This window comes from Scatophagus argus, chromosome 5, assembly GCF_020382885.2.
Source record: "Scatophagus argus isolate fScaArg1 chromosome 5, fScaArg1.pri, whole genome shotgun sequence".
NCBI lineage: Eukaryota > Metazoa > Chordata > Actinopteri > Scatophagidae > Scatophagus > Scatophagus argus.
This window is the reverse complement of record NC_058497.1, coordinates 22,288,057-22,302,302: the sequence shown is the minus strand read 5'-3', so window position 1 is coordinate 22,302,302 and position 14,246 is coordinate 22,288,057. Positions and strand designations below refer to the sequence as shown.

The following is a 14,246-nucleotide window of genomic DNA, read 5'->3' as shown; positions in this document are numbered from 1 at the left end:
GTGTTTGCTGTTCTTGCTTCATAAGTTGGTTTAACAGTTAAAGGATTATCAGAACATGTGGTGATTATTTTTCTCTTACTGATATGGACATAAAATGTTCAGCTCAGCTATTGACTATTTCCAAGACACCTGGCAGCCAATCAAAAATAAGTGTTTTCACTGCTTCTGTGTTTCTAATTGATGAGTACTCCCAAAACAAATATATGCTTCAAACATGATTAAGAATTATAAATCTTTTATTGTGCATGGATCCTTTGTAGATATCATGGCTATACAGATACACTTTAGATACATATCTATGATTATACATTTTCCCCATAACGAACATTTTAAAGTGATATGTCTGGTAGTATGTATAGTATAACAAATTTTCATTTTGGAATGTACGGTGTATGAGGTAACTGCAAACATTAAAATTACATAAAAATGGTCTCTATTTTTGTGCATATTTTACTCATTTTTGTAGCATTTTGTTAATCTCTCCAATCAAAGGTAGTAAGCCCAGAGTGAAGAGGTGTTAAAATGGCACACGTTGCAATCGCTATCAAAAATAGGAATTTAAATTCTTTAAATGACAAAGAGAAGACATTTGCAGAATGTCTGAAAGACCAAATCATTTTCGTAATTATCCAAGACGTTTTGCAAGGTACCTGTATTTCATTTTTATGGTTGCAACAGCAATTGTCTGCCCAAAACCAAACAACACTAGACCCTACAGCCAGATTACCACTGAAAACTCAGCGTAAGCAATCTGTTACAAATACTTAACACACAGAGAAAAGGCAAATTTAGATTCACAGGAAGTACATGATATAACACATTTTGTATCTGCCATTTGCGTTCCATGATTCATGAGTACTCAGGATTTATTATTTTCTCTGGAAAGTATTAACTTATATTACTTCAATATTATAAAAAAATATACTTCACACATGTATAACTTGACAAAAAAAGAAAAATCCAAATAAATCATAAGTAATACATAGAACTACTTTCCATTACTTTCCTGATTACATACGACTACTAACATCAAATAAATGTTGCGAAAATAAAAGAAAATAAAACACATTTTAGTGTTTTCTAACACTAAAAGAAAGACAAAAACATCAAAACTTAAGAGAAATTAAGAAAAATCTCCCGAGATTTTTTTCCCTCTCCAATTAAGGCCTCTGAAACAACTGGTATGTACTTTTTTTTTTCCTTTTTTCTTTTCTTTCTTTCTTTTTTTTTTTTTGTTTTTTTTTTTGTTTTTGTTTTTTGCTGAGATAGATCAGCTGTTTCAGTGACACATTATGTGGTACTACAACTTTTAAAACACCCAAAACACAAGTAGGGCTTGCACAACCTCAAAGTGTGTTCTATAAAATGCATCACAAGACCAAGACGCAGTTAGTCAAGGTTTTCTTTCACTAAGGTGCAAAACTCAATTACTGGGGAAAAAACCAAAAACGAAATCAAATAAAACATACAGGTAAGCATACATTTTTTGTGCTGAACAACAATATTTCAGAGTAAAGCAGCAGTATAACTATATGATAGTAAAAATAATTAGAACTCACTGTTAGTTTGGTTTTTGTTTGTTTTCTAACTTTATACTGAGCATGTTTTTTTTTGTTTTCTCAAACTTACAGGTCCTTGTGTCTTCACTGTACAAAAATATACTAACATTTCTCCAGTCATTTTTGCATCCTTAAACATTCTGAACATCAAAAAGGTTGGAAAGTGCTAAATGAACGCTCTATAATGTGAACAAGATTTTCATTTCCGTTTCCGCTTTCACTAGACCCCTTAAACTCCAGCAGGGGGTTAAGTCCCTTCATCTGGCCCTGAAGCCCTCCCAGCCGTGTACCTCTGTGGCACCAACTACATACAGTATACACATCTGGACACACACACACACACCCCACTGTGCAAACACTGGCCCACCAGGTCCCAGGATCAAATAGCACATAGGCTAATGACACACCTACATACTATTTTCAGAACACATCTATCAAAAACAAGTTTCATACTGGACACATCAATGGAAATATAAATAATGACTATTTCTATACACATATATATTATATACTGTAATCAACAAGTACATGAGTCAAAGCGCCCCTTCCCCCCTCTCGACCCTCTCCCCAAAATAAAATATACCCCTGCTCTTGTTGAGTTCCTTCTGCACAGGAAGCTGATCATGACGGAACAGAAATCTGAACTGAACAACAGATACCACAAAGTTTGGAGAAGGTGACAAAGACAGGAGAGTCAGGGAGGTCTTGCAGGTGCCAAAGAAGGTGTTACATCCTCAATCTTTAATCTGCTATTCAGCTCTCGCTCACCAGCCCGCCCTCCCGCCACACCTCAATGCACCTAATGCGATTACTCTGCAGACAACAGAAAAGATTAAGTACAAAACGAAGAATACAAAACAACAGAGAGAGGAGGGGGGGGGGAGATAAAGCTATAACCCTGCAGCTGGGCGTCGCAAACTGCTCATTTAATGACAAAGTACTGGATGACAAAAGCGATGAGGATGGCGATGACGGCGAAAACCATGAGGAGGAGGAACGCGCACTGCTCGTCCGTCATGGTTCGTCTGGCCCGGCTGGACTCCGTGCCGGCCCTGGACCCCGAGCCGGAGGCGCCGCCGCCCAACGCCGCTTCGTTCCGCTGGGGGGAGAGGGTCACTGTGGGGCTGTAGGGACCGCTCAGCTCAGGAGCGTCCTGGCACTGCCTGATAGCACACACCCGGAAGCGGTAGTCACTGTTGGGCTGCAGGTTCTGGACATGGAAGGATGCGGCGGAGCCTTTGTAGGCCTGCAAACAGGAGGGAAGATGAGAGGAATCAAAGCGTCATTTGTGATCTGATTTGCATTTTGAACCTGGTGGCCAATATTGGCTTAATTTAGGTTGTTTGTTAAACTGTTTTGAACTTGACAGCCTTCTCATCTCACAGCTTCTGACCAACTAGATGAAGTCACCGTTCAGTGTCAGGCTTAACGGAAACATCTGTTTTGTGTCCCTTCTTCTGTTTTTTTAATTTACAGACAGTTTGGGGACAGTTTTTTGATTTTCTTTAGTGAGTGAATTTTGTTTATACTGTCAAAACAAGCCTAAACTTTCTTGTTCATAAATTAGGAATGTTACAGAAAAACTATTGTAGGAGGGTATGAGCAGATTCTATGCTGGGTTTCACACTATCACAAATACTTTAAAAAAATGATGGAATGTTCCTTATACTCCAGTCAAACTACACTAGCCTGGTTGATGCACAGCTGAAGCAAACTGCGTCAAACGAACTTCTATCCTCAGCAAATGAATAATTCTTCTTCTTAAACGGGGGCCTTTGAGTGTGGGCCACTGAGACGGACAATCAGGAGGGAAACAAAGTCATGCGGGATGGCAGCCACATATTTCAGCTCCCCTGATTCAATTGGGGTGTGTGATGTGGCAGGATTAGCATAAGCCTGCAGTAGCCATTACTCCACGTTAACACGGCTGGAGCACGCAGAGAGGAATGAATGTGTTGGCAGGGGCCAGACAGCTGGGATACTTCATGGATCGATGACCTTTGCATAATGGGCAATTTAAAGCCAGCGGTGACTAATACAGAGTGCTGCAAAGCCACGGAGAACACATCAAGGTCCTGGACACATCTGTGTCCTGATCTGCATACAGAGGCCACTGTGATGAACAGCAGGTCAGCCACAGGTACACACACAATACACGAAGAGCGAGTGCCAAAACCTTCAAACAACAACAACGTCAGTACCTGTTTAAACTCAGAGTTTCCCATCATGCACTGCAAGGCATAGAGGATCGGGTCCCCCTTCATAGGTGGCAGGGCCTCCCATGTGACTTCGCAGGAGTTGTCGTCCAGACGCTCCACTTTGGGGGCTGGAAAGTGGAGGAAGAGAGCACATGAAAGGCACATTGCGGTAACTGAAACTCAGCCACTGCATAACAAATTCCAAACAAAAACACTACGCTGAACACTAGGGGACCAAACTTTTTTTATTTTAAAAAAAGAACAAACCACATTATAATACAGTTCTATAACTAGGAGTCTGAAAGAGAGTAACTTTTTAAAAAAATGCAGTGTCAGGGAAATTTTTAATCCTTTCCTGCATTTAGATATTAGGCTTTAAACTTAAAGCTGGGATGGCAAGTCTCAGGCTTGAGACCGTGTTCACCCTGTGTGGGGAGACAGACAGCGTTGAGAAACACGGGCAAACCGGCACATGCCTGTCTGTTTCAACCGAGGAGCCGCATTGAGAATAAAAGCCACAGCCTCATTACTGACTTCAACATGGAGGATCAAAAGAGACTTTGAAGGGGCTGGCTGAGACCAGACTGCAGTGCTGATCAACCCGACTCATGATAACATTCGACAAGTGAATCTCAGCCTGCTGGGTCGTAATCAAATGCAAGCCAAACTTGGGCCAACTGAGGTTAAAAGCTGAGCACACTGGTTGTCTGTTCGTCAGCAGCGAGTGTTTGTCGAGATAATAAGAGCCGATCCACATCGAACAGACAGAATGTGGGTGAGCTGGTGAAAGTGAGAGGAAGAAAGAAAGAAAGACACTGTACCTTTCACAGGGGCTGGAGGAGAGCGTGGGGTGGTGAATGTGTAAACACTGGAGAAGGGCCCTTCACCCGCTTCGTTAAAGGCCTGGATGCGGAACGTGTAAGAGGTAGACTCATTAAGCCTCTGGACTTTGTGTGTGTGGCATGGTCCTTTATACAAGGATATAAATCTGCAATGACAGGAACAGGGAAAAAAAGAAAAACAATTAATTTTAATGAGTAAAAGGGAAAAGATGACAAAAAGCAAAGAGACGAGTGACTCCCGTGTCAGGAAATATACAGTAGATAATCAGTTCCTGTCTCCTTAAATAGGCATGCAGGTACATCACTTCATATGTACTCCGCCTTCCCTCCATAAATCTAAAGCTTCTGCGCCAACACCAGTGTCGTCTCCTATGGTTTATCTCTTGTCAGGTCACTTCCCCTCGCCTGACTAATGGGCCACTGACCTGCCGCTCTTGTCTCCCATCTGCAGCTGATACTGGAGGGCGTCTGAGGTGGAGGCTTTGGCTGGGCCGTCGCCCCACTTGAGCCTGAGGGTCTGGTGGCTGAAGGCGGTGCACTCCAGACGGGGTGGCTGTGGGGGCAGGGGTTTCGTCTTCAGCTTAAAGGTGTGACTAAAGGGGCCTGCTCCCAGACTGTTAAGGGCTTGGATTCGGATCCTGAGGAAAAGGAAGAAGACGGATGACATCAGCAGGTTCCAAGGATGGAGCTGCAAAGCGGCACTAGCGCAATTATATCTCATCAACTGAATGTCATTTCCACACACCTAAAAAAAGGATCATTTATGTGATTCAACGAACGAAGGGCAAAGTTGTGCAGCACAAGCGCAATGCAACATGCTTCTGTTCCCATGAGGGAGCACCAACCTGTAGCTGGTGTCAGGCTGCAGGTGTTGGATGATGTGTTTGGTGACGGGACCGACAACAATAGGCTGGCGCTCTCCGAGGTCGATCAGGTAGGAAGTGATCTCAGAGCCATGATCACACGGGGGGTCCCAGGAAATACCCAGGCAGGTGGACGGCGAGTAGAAAGGTGGCGGCTGGGAACAGTTATCCTCATCCTCCTCGTCTTCATCTGCGTCCACTGGTGTCTCGTACCTTTGCAGCTCGGACTCCTTCAGCGCGTAGATGTTGCTGACAGCTGCAGGCACGGAGCAGGGCGTCTGGCACAACACCGCCTCGCTGAATGGCCCCACGCCGGCCACATTCACAGCCTGCACGGCAACACACAAGAGTCAGCTAATCAAGTCAACGTCAACTCCAATTTGTGACGTGAAGGGACACACATGTAATGACCAAGTTTGACCACAAGGTGGAGTTCCAATGTAGACATACGGTAACTGGCCAGGGTTTGAACAAGTCCTATCAACTGAATGGTTTTTATTATGTAGCCAAGCCAGGAAGTGAATAAATAAATACAATTACATATTTGAAAAAAAAAAAAAAACTAGAACCATACGGCTTAGGATTTTCGTCAACTATTTTAATAAAAGTCTGGTTTTTCAGCCTGACCGGACCATAATAACTCAAGAGGGTCTTATTGTAACAGAGAAGTACTGCCTTCACTGTGAACCAATAGTGGCAGTGGGAAAAATAAACACAGTGCATGTGTGATAACCCGTAAGAAACCAGTGTCCTTCCCTTTGTCCCCTGCTGGACCACAAAAGAGGCTGCAAGAGAACAGCACAGCCTGAAATTTGAGCCTGAACCAAAGCCAAAGGACAAAACTACTGTTTAAATGCCAAAATGTGTCTCCTTTTACACAAACAGACTGGAAACACATTCAGTACAACAGCACCAGGGAGACACGGTCTAGCCTGCTGCTATATGAGCCTGTTCATCATGACGAAGTAGCGAGTGAACAAAAAGTACACAAACAGATGGAAATTAGCCCAGGCTTGATTAAGTAAGTAAATTGTTTATTAATGCTCACCTGTACCCGGCAGAAGTAGCTGGTCGCAGGCAGCAGGCCCTTCACTTCATGGCTAAGGGCCGGGCCAGTGAAACACACCTGCATGCTGCCCTCAGCAGCTCCCCACTCGAGACGAAACTCTGTCACAGGAGCCCCATTGCAGGGAGGGGCCTGAAAGAGAAACCGCGATGAGAACGCCCATCAGTGCTGAAACTGATGTCAAGTTTTCTCATGCATGCTCACAATCATACGTGTGATATTATAGTTTATGTACATCTGTTGGAGGAACAGAAGAGGAGTTTGTCTTACCTCCCAGCTAACAACAACACAGCTGGGGGATTTGCACATGGTGGACGGAGCCTTGCACTGCTCAGGGGCCCCGGGGCCAGTTGTAACCTCACAGCGTTCCGAAAGAGGTCCAAACTATTCGCATAAAAGAGCAAAAACAATCTAATACAACTGAAAAAAATTCACATTAGTTGAAAGCATGTAGACGAAACTAAGCGATCCCTTCTCCTTTCATTGACACTCGTTCTCACCCCAGCCTTGTTCGCTGCCTTGATCCGGAAGCTGTAGGTTTTGCCAGGCATTAAGCCTCCCACAGAGCAGTCCAGCTCTGGACCTTGGTAAACCTCCCTGCTCTCCTCAGACTGCAGCCCACTCACTTCCACACTGTAGCAGGACACTGGGCTGCCTCCATCTACCTGAGGGGGACCTGGGACATGTGTGCAACCAGTGTTTATAAATCAATATACTTTCAAAGGGGTTTTCCAGGAAAAAAAATAACAGAGTATATACACAAAGAAAGGCAAAAAATAAACTGCATAATCAAAGCTGACTGCTTTGAGCTAGTTCGCTCGGCAAATAATCGCATCAACAGAAGCTAGAATACATCCCACACAGATCTGAGATGGAGAGGAATGACTCACCCCAGCGCAGCTGCACCTCCCTGGCTTTGGGCTTGCCCACTAGCCGAGGGGGCTGGCAGGGCCCTGGGGGGACTGCGGGAGTCTGGACCTGCAGGGTCTCCGACAGCTTGCAAGGAAAGACAACACACCAATTAAGAGACAGAGAGAAAAACAACAAAAACAAATTGACAATCTCACCGCCCTCCTCTTTCTCTCTCTCACACAACACAAGACTGATTTAGGTTATAACAGACCAGAGAGGAGACAAATATGAATGCATCGTTGAAAGGTAGACCCTGCATACAAAGAAATATGCAGAATTCTTTACAAAGCTATGGATTAAGTTAGACAGGTTGTCTGGTGAGTGAAAAAATAGCTTTTTCCTGACTCTCCACTGTGATAAAAGGCAAACATGTGAGTGTTATGTCACATTGTGCAGAACCAAAAGGCAGGATCGTGCCACCATGAATCATGTTTCTTTACAAGCTCCTTGATGAATTAATGCATGCACTAACAGCTGATGAAGAAATTAATGAAGAGTGTCTGTGAACTGGACTAATTAAGAAAAACATCCTCTGACACATGCAGGGAGGATTAATCGATTAGTGGGCTTTGTCTTGCACTTACACACCAGGAGCATAGTCTAATCTCCCAACATAGGACACTGGCTGAATGACAATTTCCTATTAAAACGCACCATAAATAGAGTGCCTATCTAAAATTATTCATCTAAAATTTATCAAATCAACTGTGGGATGTGGTGAGATTCATGGCTGCCTACCCTTACCATCACAATATACTGTATATAACAGCTGAGAAATGATCAATATTAAGAGAGCCAAAAAAAAAAAACGGTGCACATTAATCAGGTTTTATGCTGTGTAGCTGCATCGTGAGCGACACCCTGGGAGTGTCTGTTTCCATATTCAAGTATGGAGTGACTCTACCTTTTAAGTCCATTTTAGGTGAAAAAAGAAGAAGAAGGAGGAGGAGGAGGAGGAGGAGGTCATTAAAATCTGCATCACAGATTTTTGATAGAAAGTAGTTGATTTTATAATCTAATCCGCTTCTAAAATTACACTGATATTGCCTTTACTGTTTCTGTCTTTTTCTCTTACCATATAAAGTGCCTTTGAGTAAATTCACACACTACCAAAATAAAACATACTATTATCATTCATTTTAATAGTAATCTTGGTCCTCGTGTATGTCTAATGTATTGACTGAAAACCAGGTGCAATTTTGTGACTTTCTAGCCTGTGATAAAATCGCAACTGATCAGCAAACTCTTTGAATTCCTGTGGCGAAACCCAAAGGTCATGCAAGTGTGACTCACCGGGCTTTGTCCCCCCTCGCTCATGCAGTAAACTCGTGTCTGGTAGGAGCAGCCGGGCTTCAAGCCTTCACACACATGCTCCTTCGCTGGCCCTGAGTAAACAAGCTCCCATGACACGCCTAAATAGAAACACATTGCAAATAAATGTTAAACATTTCAATAATATAACTTTTCAATGTGTGTCAACTGTGTCTTTCTTAACTTTACCAACGGGACATTTTTATTTTCACCATTTGCAACTTACCACTTAAACCCTCAGACAGCTCCACAACATACTTTGTGACTTCTGCTCCACCATCATCTTTCGGGGGTTCTGAATTAGAAAACCAATTAAAAAAAATCATCATCTAACTGAACTAACCCAGTTCTTCAACTGGGCAGCCTGGGAATGTCAGCAAGCTCAGTTTTCATTCTGATCTTTGTGACAGGAAAGGCTCACCCCAGGCCATCCTGAAGCTGTTGGGCAGGACCCTTCCTCTGATGACAGGTCTGCAGGGACTGCTGGGTCTGTCTGGGTTCGTGATGAACTCGACCACCTGGCTAGGGTTACTCTTCCCCTCCGAGTTGTATGCTGCCACCTGGAGGAAATGCACGAGTGCAGGCATTCAGGAGTCAAATCATTCCTATCAGAATATTGGCTACTGTTTGCACAGATGAGGACAAGTGCATCAAAATCATTGTCATTGTCATCCTGATCACAAGCTGACTGACTAGACTCAGAAGAGTAACGAAGGGATGTGAGGGAGTGAGTGTAACACCCTCTGTCTCCAACTAAAATGGCCATGAACAAACAATGTTCAGCTGCAGATGTAAGGCATCTACAGATACAACTACACAGTTCAAACACAAGCATAGCAATCAGCGAGGCAACAAGCTTTAGCAGCATTTGCATTTCAGTATTGTTCATCTGCAATAATGCAGAAATCTCAGTGAGCCTGCCGAGTGCAGCTAATTCAAATACTGTACTGAGACAAACCTGCGCAGCATCCAGGCTACGCTCACACTGCGCAGCTGGATAATTGGAAAAGGGGGAGGGAGGGAGTCTTCAGAGTGAACAATGAACATTTCTCTCATTTGGACGTACGGTGGTTTGTTTGGGTAATACAACATGTTTCTGTCAGTATCATGTTTAGGAATGCAGTGGTGGAGAGATTTCTGACAATGTGAGTAAAGCTTCCTAATTCTCGCTATCAGTTTTGCCTGATTATTACTTTATTTCTTTTGCTGATATTGCAGTTGCATCCAAATACATGCAGCACTGATATCAACACAAACACAGTCATCATTACGGTGGTGGCCTCATCATGCCCTGCCTGCTGCAGACTCTAACCAGGAGCCAGCCCTCACCTAAACCAGAGTTTTTCCAGTAGTGAGAATGCTCTAAGAGACACAGAGGAGACACAGAGGAGCCCCTCCTGTAAATGCACTGATTAACAGAGGCCTTATTATGAACTTCTTTTTTACTTGTAAGTGCACCTGATTTCAATCCTTTTAAGACGCTACATAATTAACTAGTCTCCTCCACACGCTCACACGTTGTTGTGAAAACTGAGTTGAGGATGAAATAAATCCAAATTAATCCAAAACACGAGTTGTGCTTTTTGGGCGACTTTGTAAAACATCTTGCCGACAAAGAAAGTCAGAGAAGACACAGGGACAGAGAAGTAGAGTGAGTGAGGCAGGGCGGAACAAGCTGGTGTGTGAGTGTGTGCGTGTGCGTGTGCGTGTGTGTGTGTGTGTGTGTGTGTGTGAGACGGAGGGATGGCTGAAGGAAAAACAAGGTGAGGAGATTAAAGTAGTTTGTGAGTAAACACTGCAATAAGGTGAAGTGTTGAGTAGAATTCAAAAAGGTGAATGGGTAACATGTTCTTCAAATATTTTCAATCAACAAATGGCTTTTCAAAATTGAGAAAAAAAGATCGCAATTCAGGTCTTGGATCATGATTGGAAACAGAATGCAACATTAGTTTTGTTGGCCAAATCGCCCACCCCTATAGGAGTCCCGCATGTGACAAGCGTCGGAGCCCTCCTGTTTATGCTGTCAGTTGCCCACCGCCCTGCTGGCAGAATCCTGCAAACGGATGAGTCATAGGTCCACTGTGGGCCTCAGCACCCTCCCTGCCTAAAGCCTGTCCCATCCACACATACACACTCCACCACAGCCTAAATTAAACCTGTGGATCACCGGCTTTGACTGCAAACATCACAGTGCATCCTTACCCTAAACCTGTACTTGGTACTCCTGTGGAGATTCCTGACGGTGCAGGAGAGTTCTTCGCCGTCATAGCTTGGCTGGAAGCCATATCCCTGGGCCAAAGACAAATGACGAAGGGAGAAAGAAAACAACCAGGTGAGCAATGACTTCATCAGACAACCATTGTAGCACAGAAAACAAAGTGGTCTGCAGGAGACAAACAGCTTCAGGGGACGGAGGAACTTTTTTGTGTTTGTGTCTGACAGGCACAATGTCTGCAGGTAGATGCTTGCAGTGCAGGCACAGGTGACAGTAGCTATAAATGTCATGTAACTTTTAGAGAAAACTGATAAATTGTTGCAAAAAAAAAAAAAAAGAAGAAGAAGAAGAAAAAGATTTTTCTTCTTGGCTGGGTTGAAAGAAACTGTAGTAAATAAATACATCACAAAGATACATAAGAATGCAAATCAATCAGGAAAAATGATGTCTGTTATAAACTGATTCTAACTGTGAAAACTGTAAGTGCGCTTTGCTGACGGTGTACATATTTCACGCTGTCTAAGGATGAACGCAAGTCAAAGAGATTCACTTGTCTGTGCTGCAATCTGAGAAGTAATGGTCCTGCCACCGCAACCAGCAACTCACACAGGAGGGAAACATTATGTGCAATATTTCAACAGAGAACCTTTTGTTACAGATGCTGGTGTGACATTTATGGGTTTCAAACTCAAATGCCTTCCCTGTTTAAAAAGAGATGGTGAGAGACGTACCGAGCCTTCCTCCTCCATCTCCAAAATATAGCAGATGTCATCCTCCTTTGGAGAACTAGCGGGCCTCTGCCACTTCAGACACAGCCAGGTCACCCCAGCCATCTCCTGCTCTGGAGGGAAGGGTGGCAATGGCACACTGCATGAGGTGAACAGGTCCACCACTTCACTGAACTCGCTGGGGAGGGCAGAAAGAGAAAGAGAGAGAGAGACAGACAGAGGATGGGAGAGAATGGGACAAAGAGACAGGAGAGCCAGAGTGAGAGAGACACACATGTGCACACAGATGGAGACAGTGAATGGAGGAAACACCAACATAAAAAATGGACAACGGGGACAGTGCCATCCAGGAAATAATCTAGCATGTTAACACGCCTACCTTACACCCATGTCATTTTTGGCTGAAAGGCGGAAGGAGTATCTCGAAGCTGGGGAAAGCTTGGTCACTCTGTACTGCTTCTGAGGTCCATAGTAGCACTGTTCATAAATCCCATCGCCCTTCCCCTGCAGAGAACAAATTGTAACTGAGTGTTCAACGTTTCTTTTACAATAAATAAATAAACAAACAAAAAGCTAACAAATACCTCATCCCACTGAAGAATGTAGTTCTGGATTTTGGAACCATTGTCACACGGAGCCTGTAGATAAACCATAGCTAGTTATACATTGATGGATATTTGCTGCATACAGACTGAAAAAGAAAAAAAAAACATTTAATGGCCCATTTTTAGTTGGCTTAAGCACCACCATCTTTAGTTCAAAATCTACTGCTAAACATTTCCTGTAACAGCCGCTAATTACAAAGACGCAACCTGCAGCACTACTAACAGATAAGGTGCATCCAGGTGTTCGTGCTTTTCTATGATTTAATTTATTCAGTGAAGGTTGCTGAGCATGGATGAAGTGAAGTGCTTTGCCAAACTCTCACACGTTTACACGCACACCTAGCAGGTGATCTGTGATACCACACTGAAATGGATCGCAGAAAAACCTGTTAAGAAGGGGAAGATAATCTCTGAATCACCTTTTCTGTTTCATCCAGTCAGGGGATTTCTGCTGGGCGACCTTTTAGTCATAAAGTCTTTTGGCCTACTATAAGCCTACTAAAGAGGACAAATAGGTGTGTGTATGAAAGATGCTTTGGCTATCAAGTGACACCCTGGTTTACATATTAGTTAGTCTGTGTTTAACAATCTTAAACCCTTTCCTTCTGTAACATAGATGCTGTTGCTACTTCTCCGCTGCTCTTAAAACTACGGTTTTAAATCCCAACTCCATCAGTCATCCCATTGTTTTTTACCTTCCACTGGAGTACGAGTGTGTTCTTGGTCCCGCTGACCTTCCTGGGAGGATTGGGAGGTTCCGGCTCACAGCTCAAAGTGGTGAAGCTCAGAGGCTCCGACGGGCTTCCTTGTAAACAGTTAGACATGGCCTGGACCCTGAGGAAAGCAGAACAAACTGCTTACAAACTGTTGCTCTGTGCACGGACACTGCGGTTAAAACAAAAGCGGGTGGAGGGATATGCCAACCTGACATGATAGTCCGTTGCTGGTCGAAGGTCTTCTAAAGTAGCGCTTTGCTCTTCCCCGCTGCGTCAGTGGGAAAACAGGAAAAATTTGGTTGCTTCAATTAACCGTCTATTTAAAATGTCTAACAACAGTTGAGGTTCGGTCGTGTAGGGTCTTGCCGTGAGTGCTCACCAGTACACACTCTTGTACTTCCCATCTTTGCCACTGAATGAAACAGAAACCTCGTAACTGAGGGGCTCCGGGGGGCTGCAGTCGCTCTCCACACTGCCGTTCTCACTCTCTGGCCTGGTGGGCGCACTCCAGCTCACTGCTGCTCCTCTTGCCTGGATGTCTGACACCTATCAAATCAAAGTTTCAGTGTCATCATCAAGTCTACAAAACGCCATCAAATATGGATATGGAACAAAAGCTTTTACTTCTCTAACCATAACACCAGCCAGAAACAGTCAGTTCTAAACTTTACTACCCTAAACACAAATCTATAGAGGGACCCGTTTGGTAAACAGTCTTATATCATGCTTGCAAGCCTTACACATTTACCAAAAAGAAGATTCCTTATGCTTAAATTTTCAAAATCAACATGAAAATCACACTGCTTGGTAAAGGAAAAGAGATGGGGATCAAAATACTCAAGCTGATGCGGCTTTGGGAAAGAGTTTTCAGCACTTGGCAGGGATGCACTGCGCAACCCAAAGATTTTTCATTCTGTTTTGAGGAGGTTTAAAAATAGCCTGAGCTACACTGCAGGGGGGGATTCATATGTGGAAGAATTCAATCAGGTCAAGTCTGTACCTCCTCCTCCCCTCTGCCCTCCGGGAGCCACCTTCCTCCTTTACTTTCCAGAGTTACATTCTCAGTCCTTTAACAAACCAGTGTGGCGGCAAAGACGTAGAAAATCCAGTTTCCACTGAAGCTGAACGTTCCCAGTATGAGACAACCTCCCTTAACTTTATCCATCATCTTTCCCGCACACCTGTGTTGCTACTTTTATATGGATTTCGGCCCAACAAATCCCATCTTACA

General features: G+C 43.8%; 1 protein-coding gene across 3 annotated transcripts in view; it reads right to left on the bottom strand.

Moving 5' to 3' along the window:
• Positions 1–218: 218 nt before the first annotated feature.
• The window catches only part of fndc3a (fibronectin type III domain containing 3A), a 41,553-nt gene continuing 27,525 nt past the window's right edge, over positions 219–14,246 (bottom strand). For all 3 annotated transcript variants that reach the window (XM_046389694.1, XM_046389695.1, XM_046389696.1), the window contains 19 exons: positions 13,395–13,561; positions 13,224–13,283; positions 12,995–13,133; positions 12,279–12,332; positions 12,074–12,198; positions 11,698–11,872; positions 10,954–11,040; positions 9,173–9,311; positions 8,978–9,046; positions 8,734–8,852; positions 7,419–7,524; positions 7,029–7,204; positions 6,799–6,912; positions 6,511–6,660; positions 5,445–5,791; positions 5,025–5,237; positions 4,579–4,745; positions 3,761–3,885; positions 219–2,805 (listed from right to left, as the gene is read on the bottom strand). In XM_046389694.1, coding sequence (XP_046245650.1) covers positions 2,482–2,805; positions 3,761–3,885; positions 4,579–4,745; positions 5,025–5,237; positions 5,445–5,791; positions 6,511–6,660; positions 6,799–6,912; positions 7,029–7,204; positions 7,419–7,524; positions 8,734–8,852; positions 8,978–9,046; positions 9,173–9,311; positions 10,954–11,040; positions 11,698–11,872; positions 12,074–12,198; positions 12,279–12,332; positions 12,995–13,133; positions 13,224–13,283; positions 13,395–13,561 — 2,856 coding nt within the window. In that variant the 3' untranslated portion in view covers positions 219–2,481. The remainder of the gene's footprint in view (positions 2,806–3,760; positions 3,886–4,578; positions 4,746–5,024; positions 5,238–5,444; positions 5,792–6,510; positions 6,661–6,798; positions 6,913–7,028; positions 7,205–7,418; positions 7,525–8,733; positions 8,853–8,977; positions 9,047–9,172; positions 9,312–10,953; positions 11,041–11,697; positions 11,873–12,073; positions 12,199–12,278; positions 12,333–12,994; positions 13,134–13,223; positions 13,284–13,394; positions 13,562–14,246) is intronic.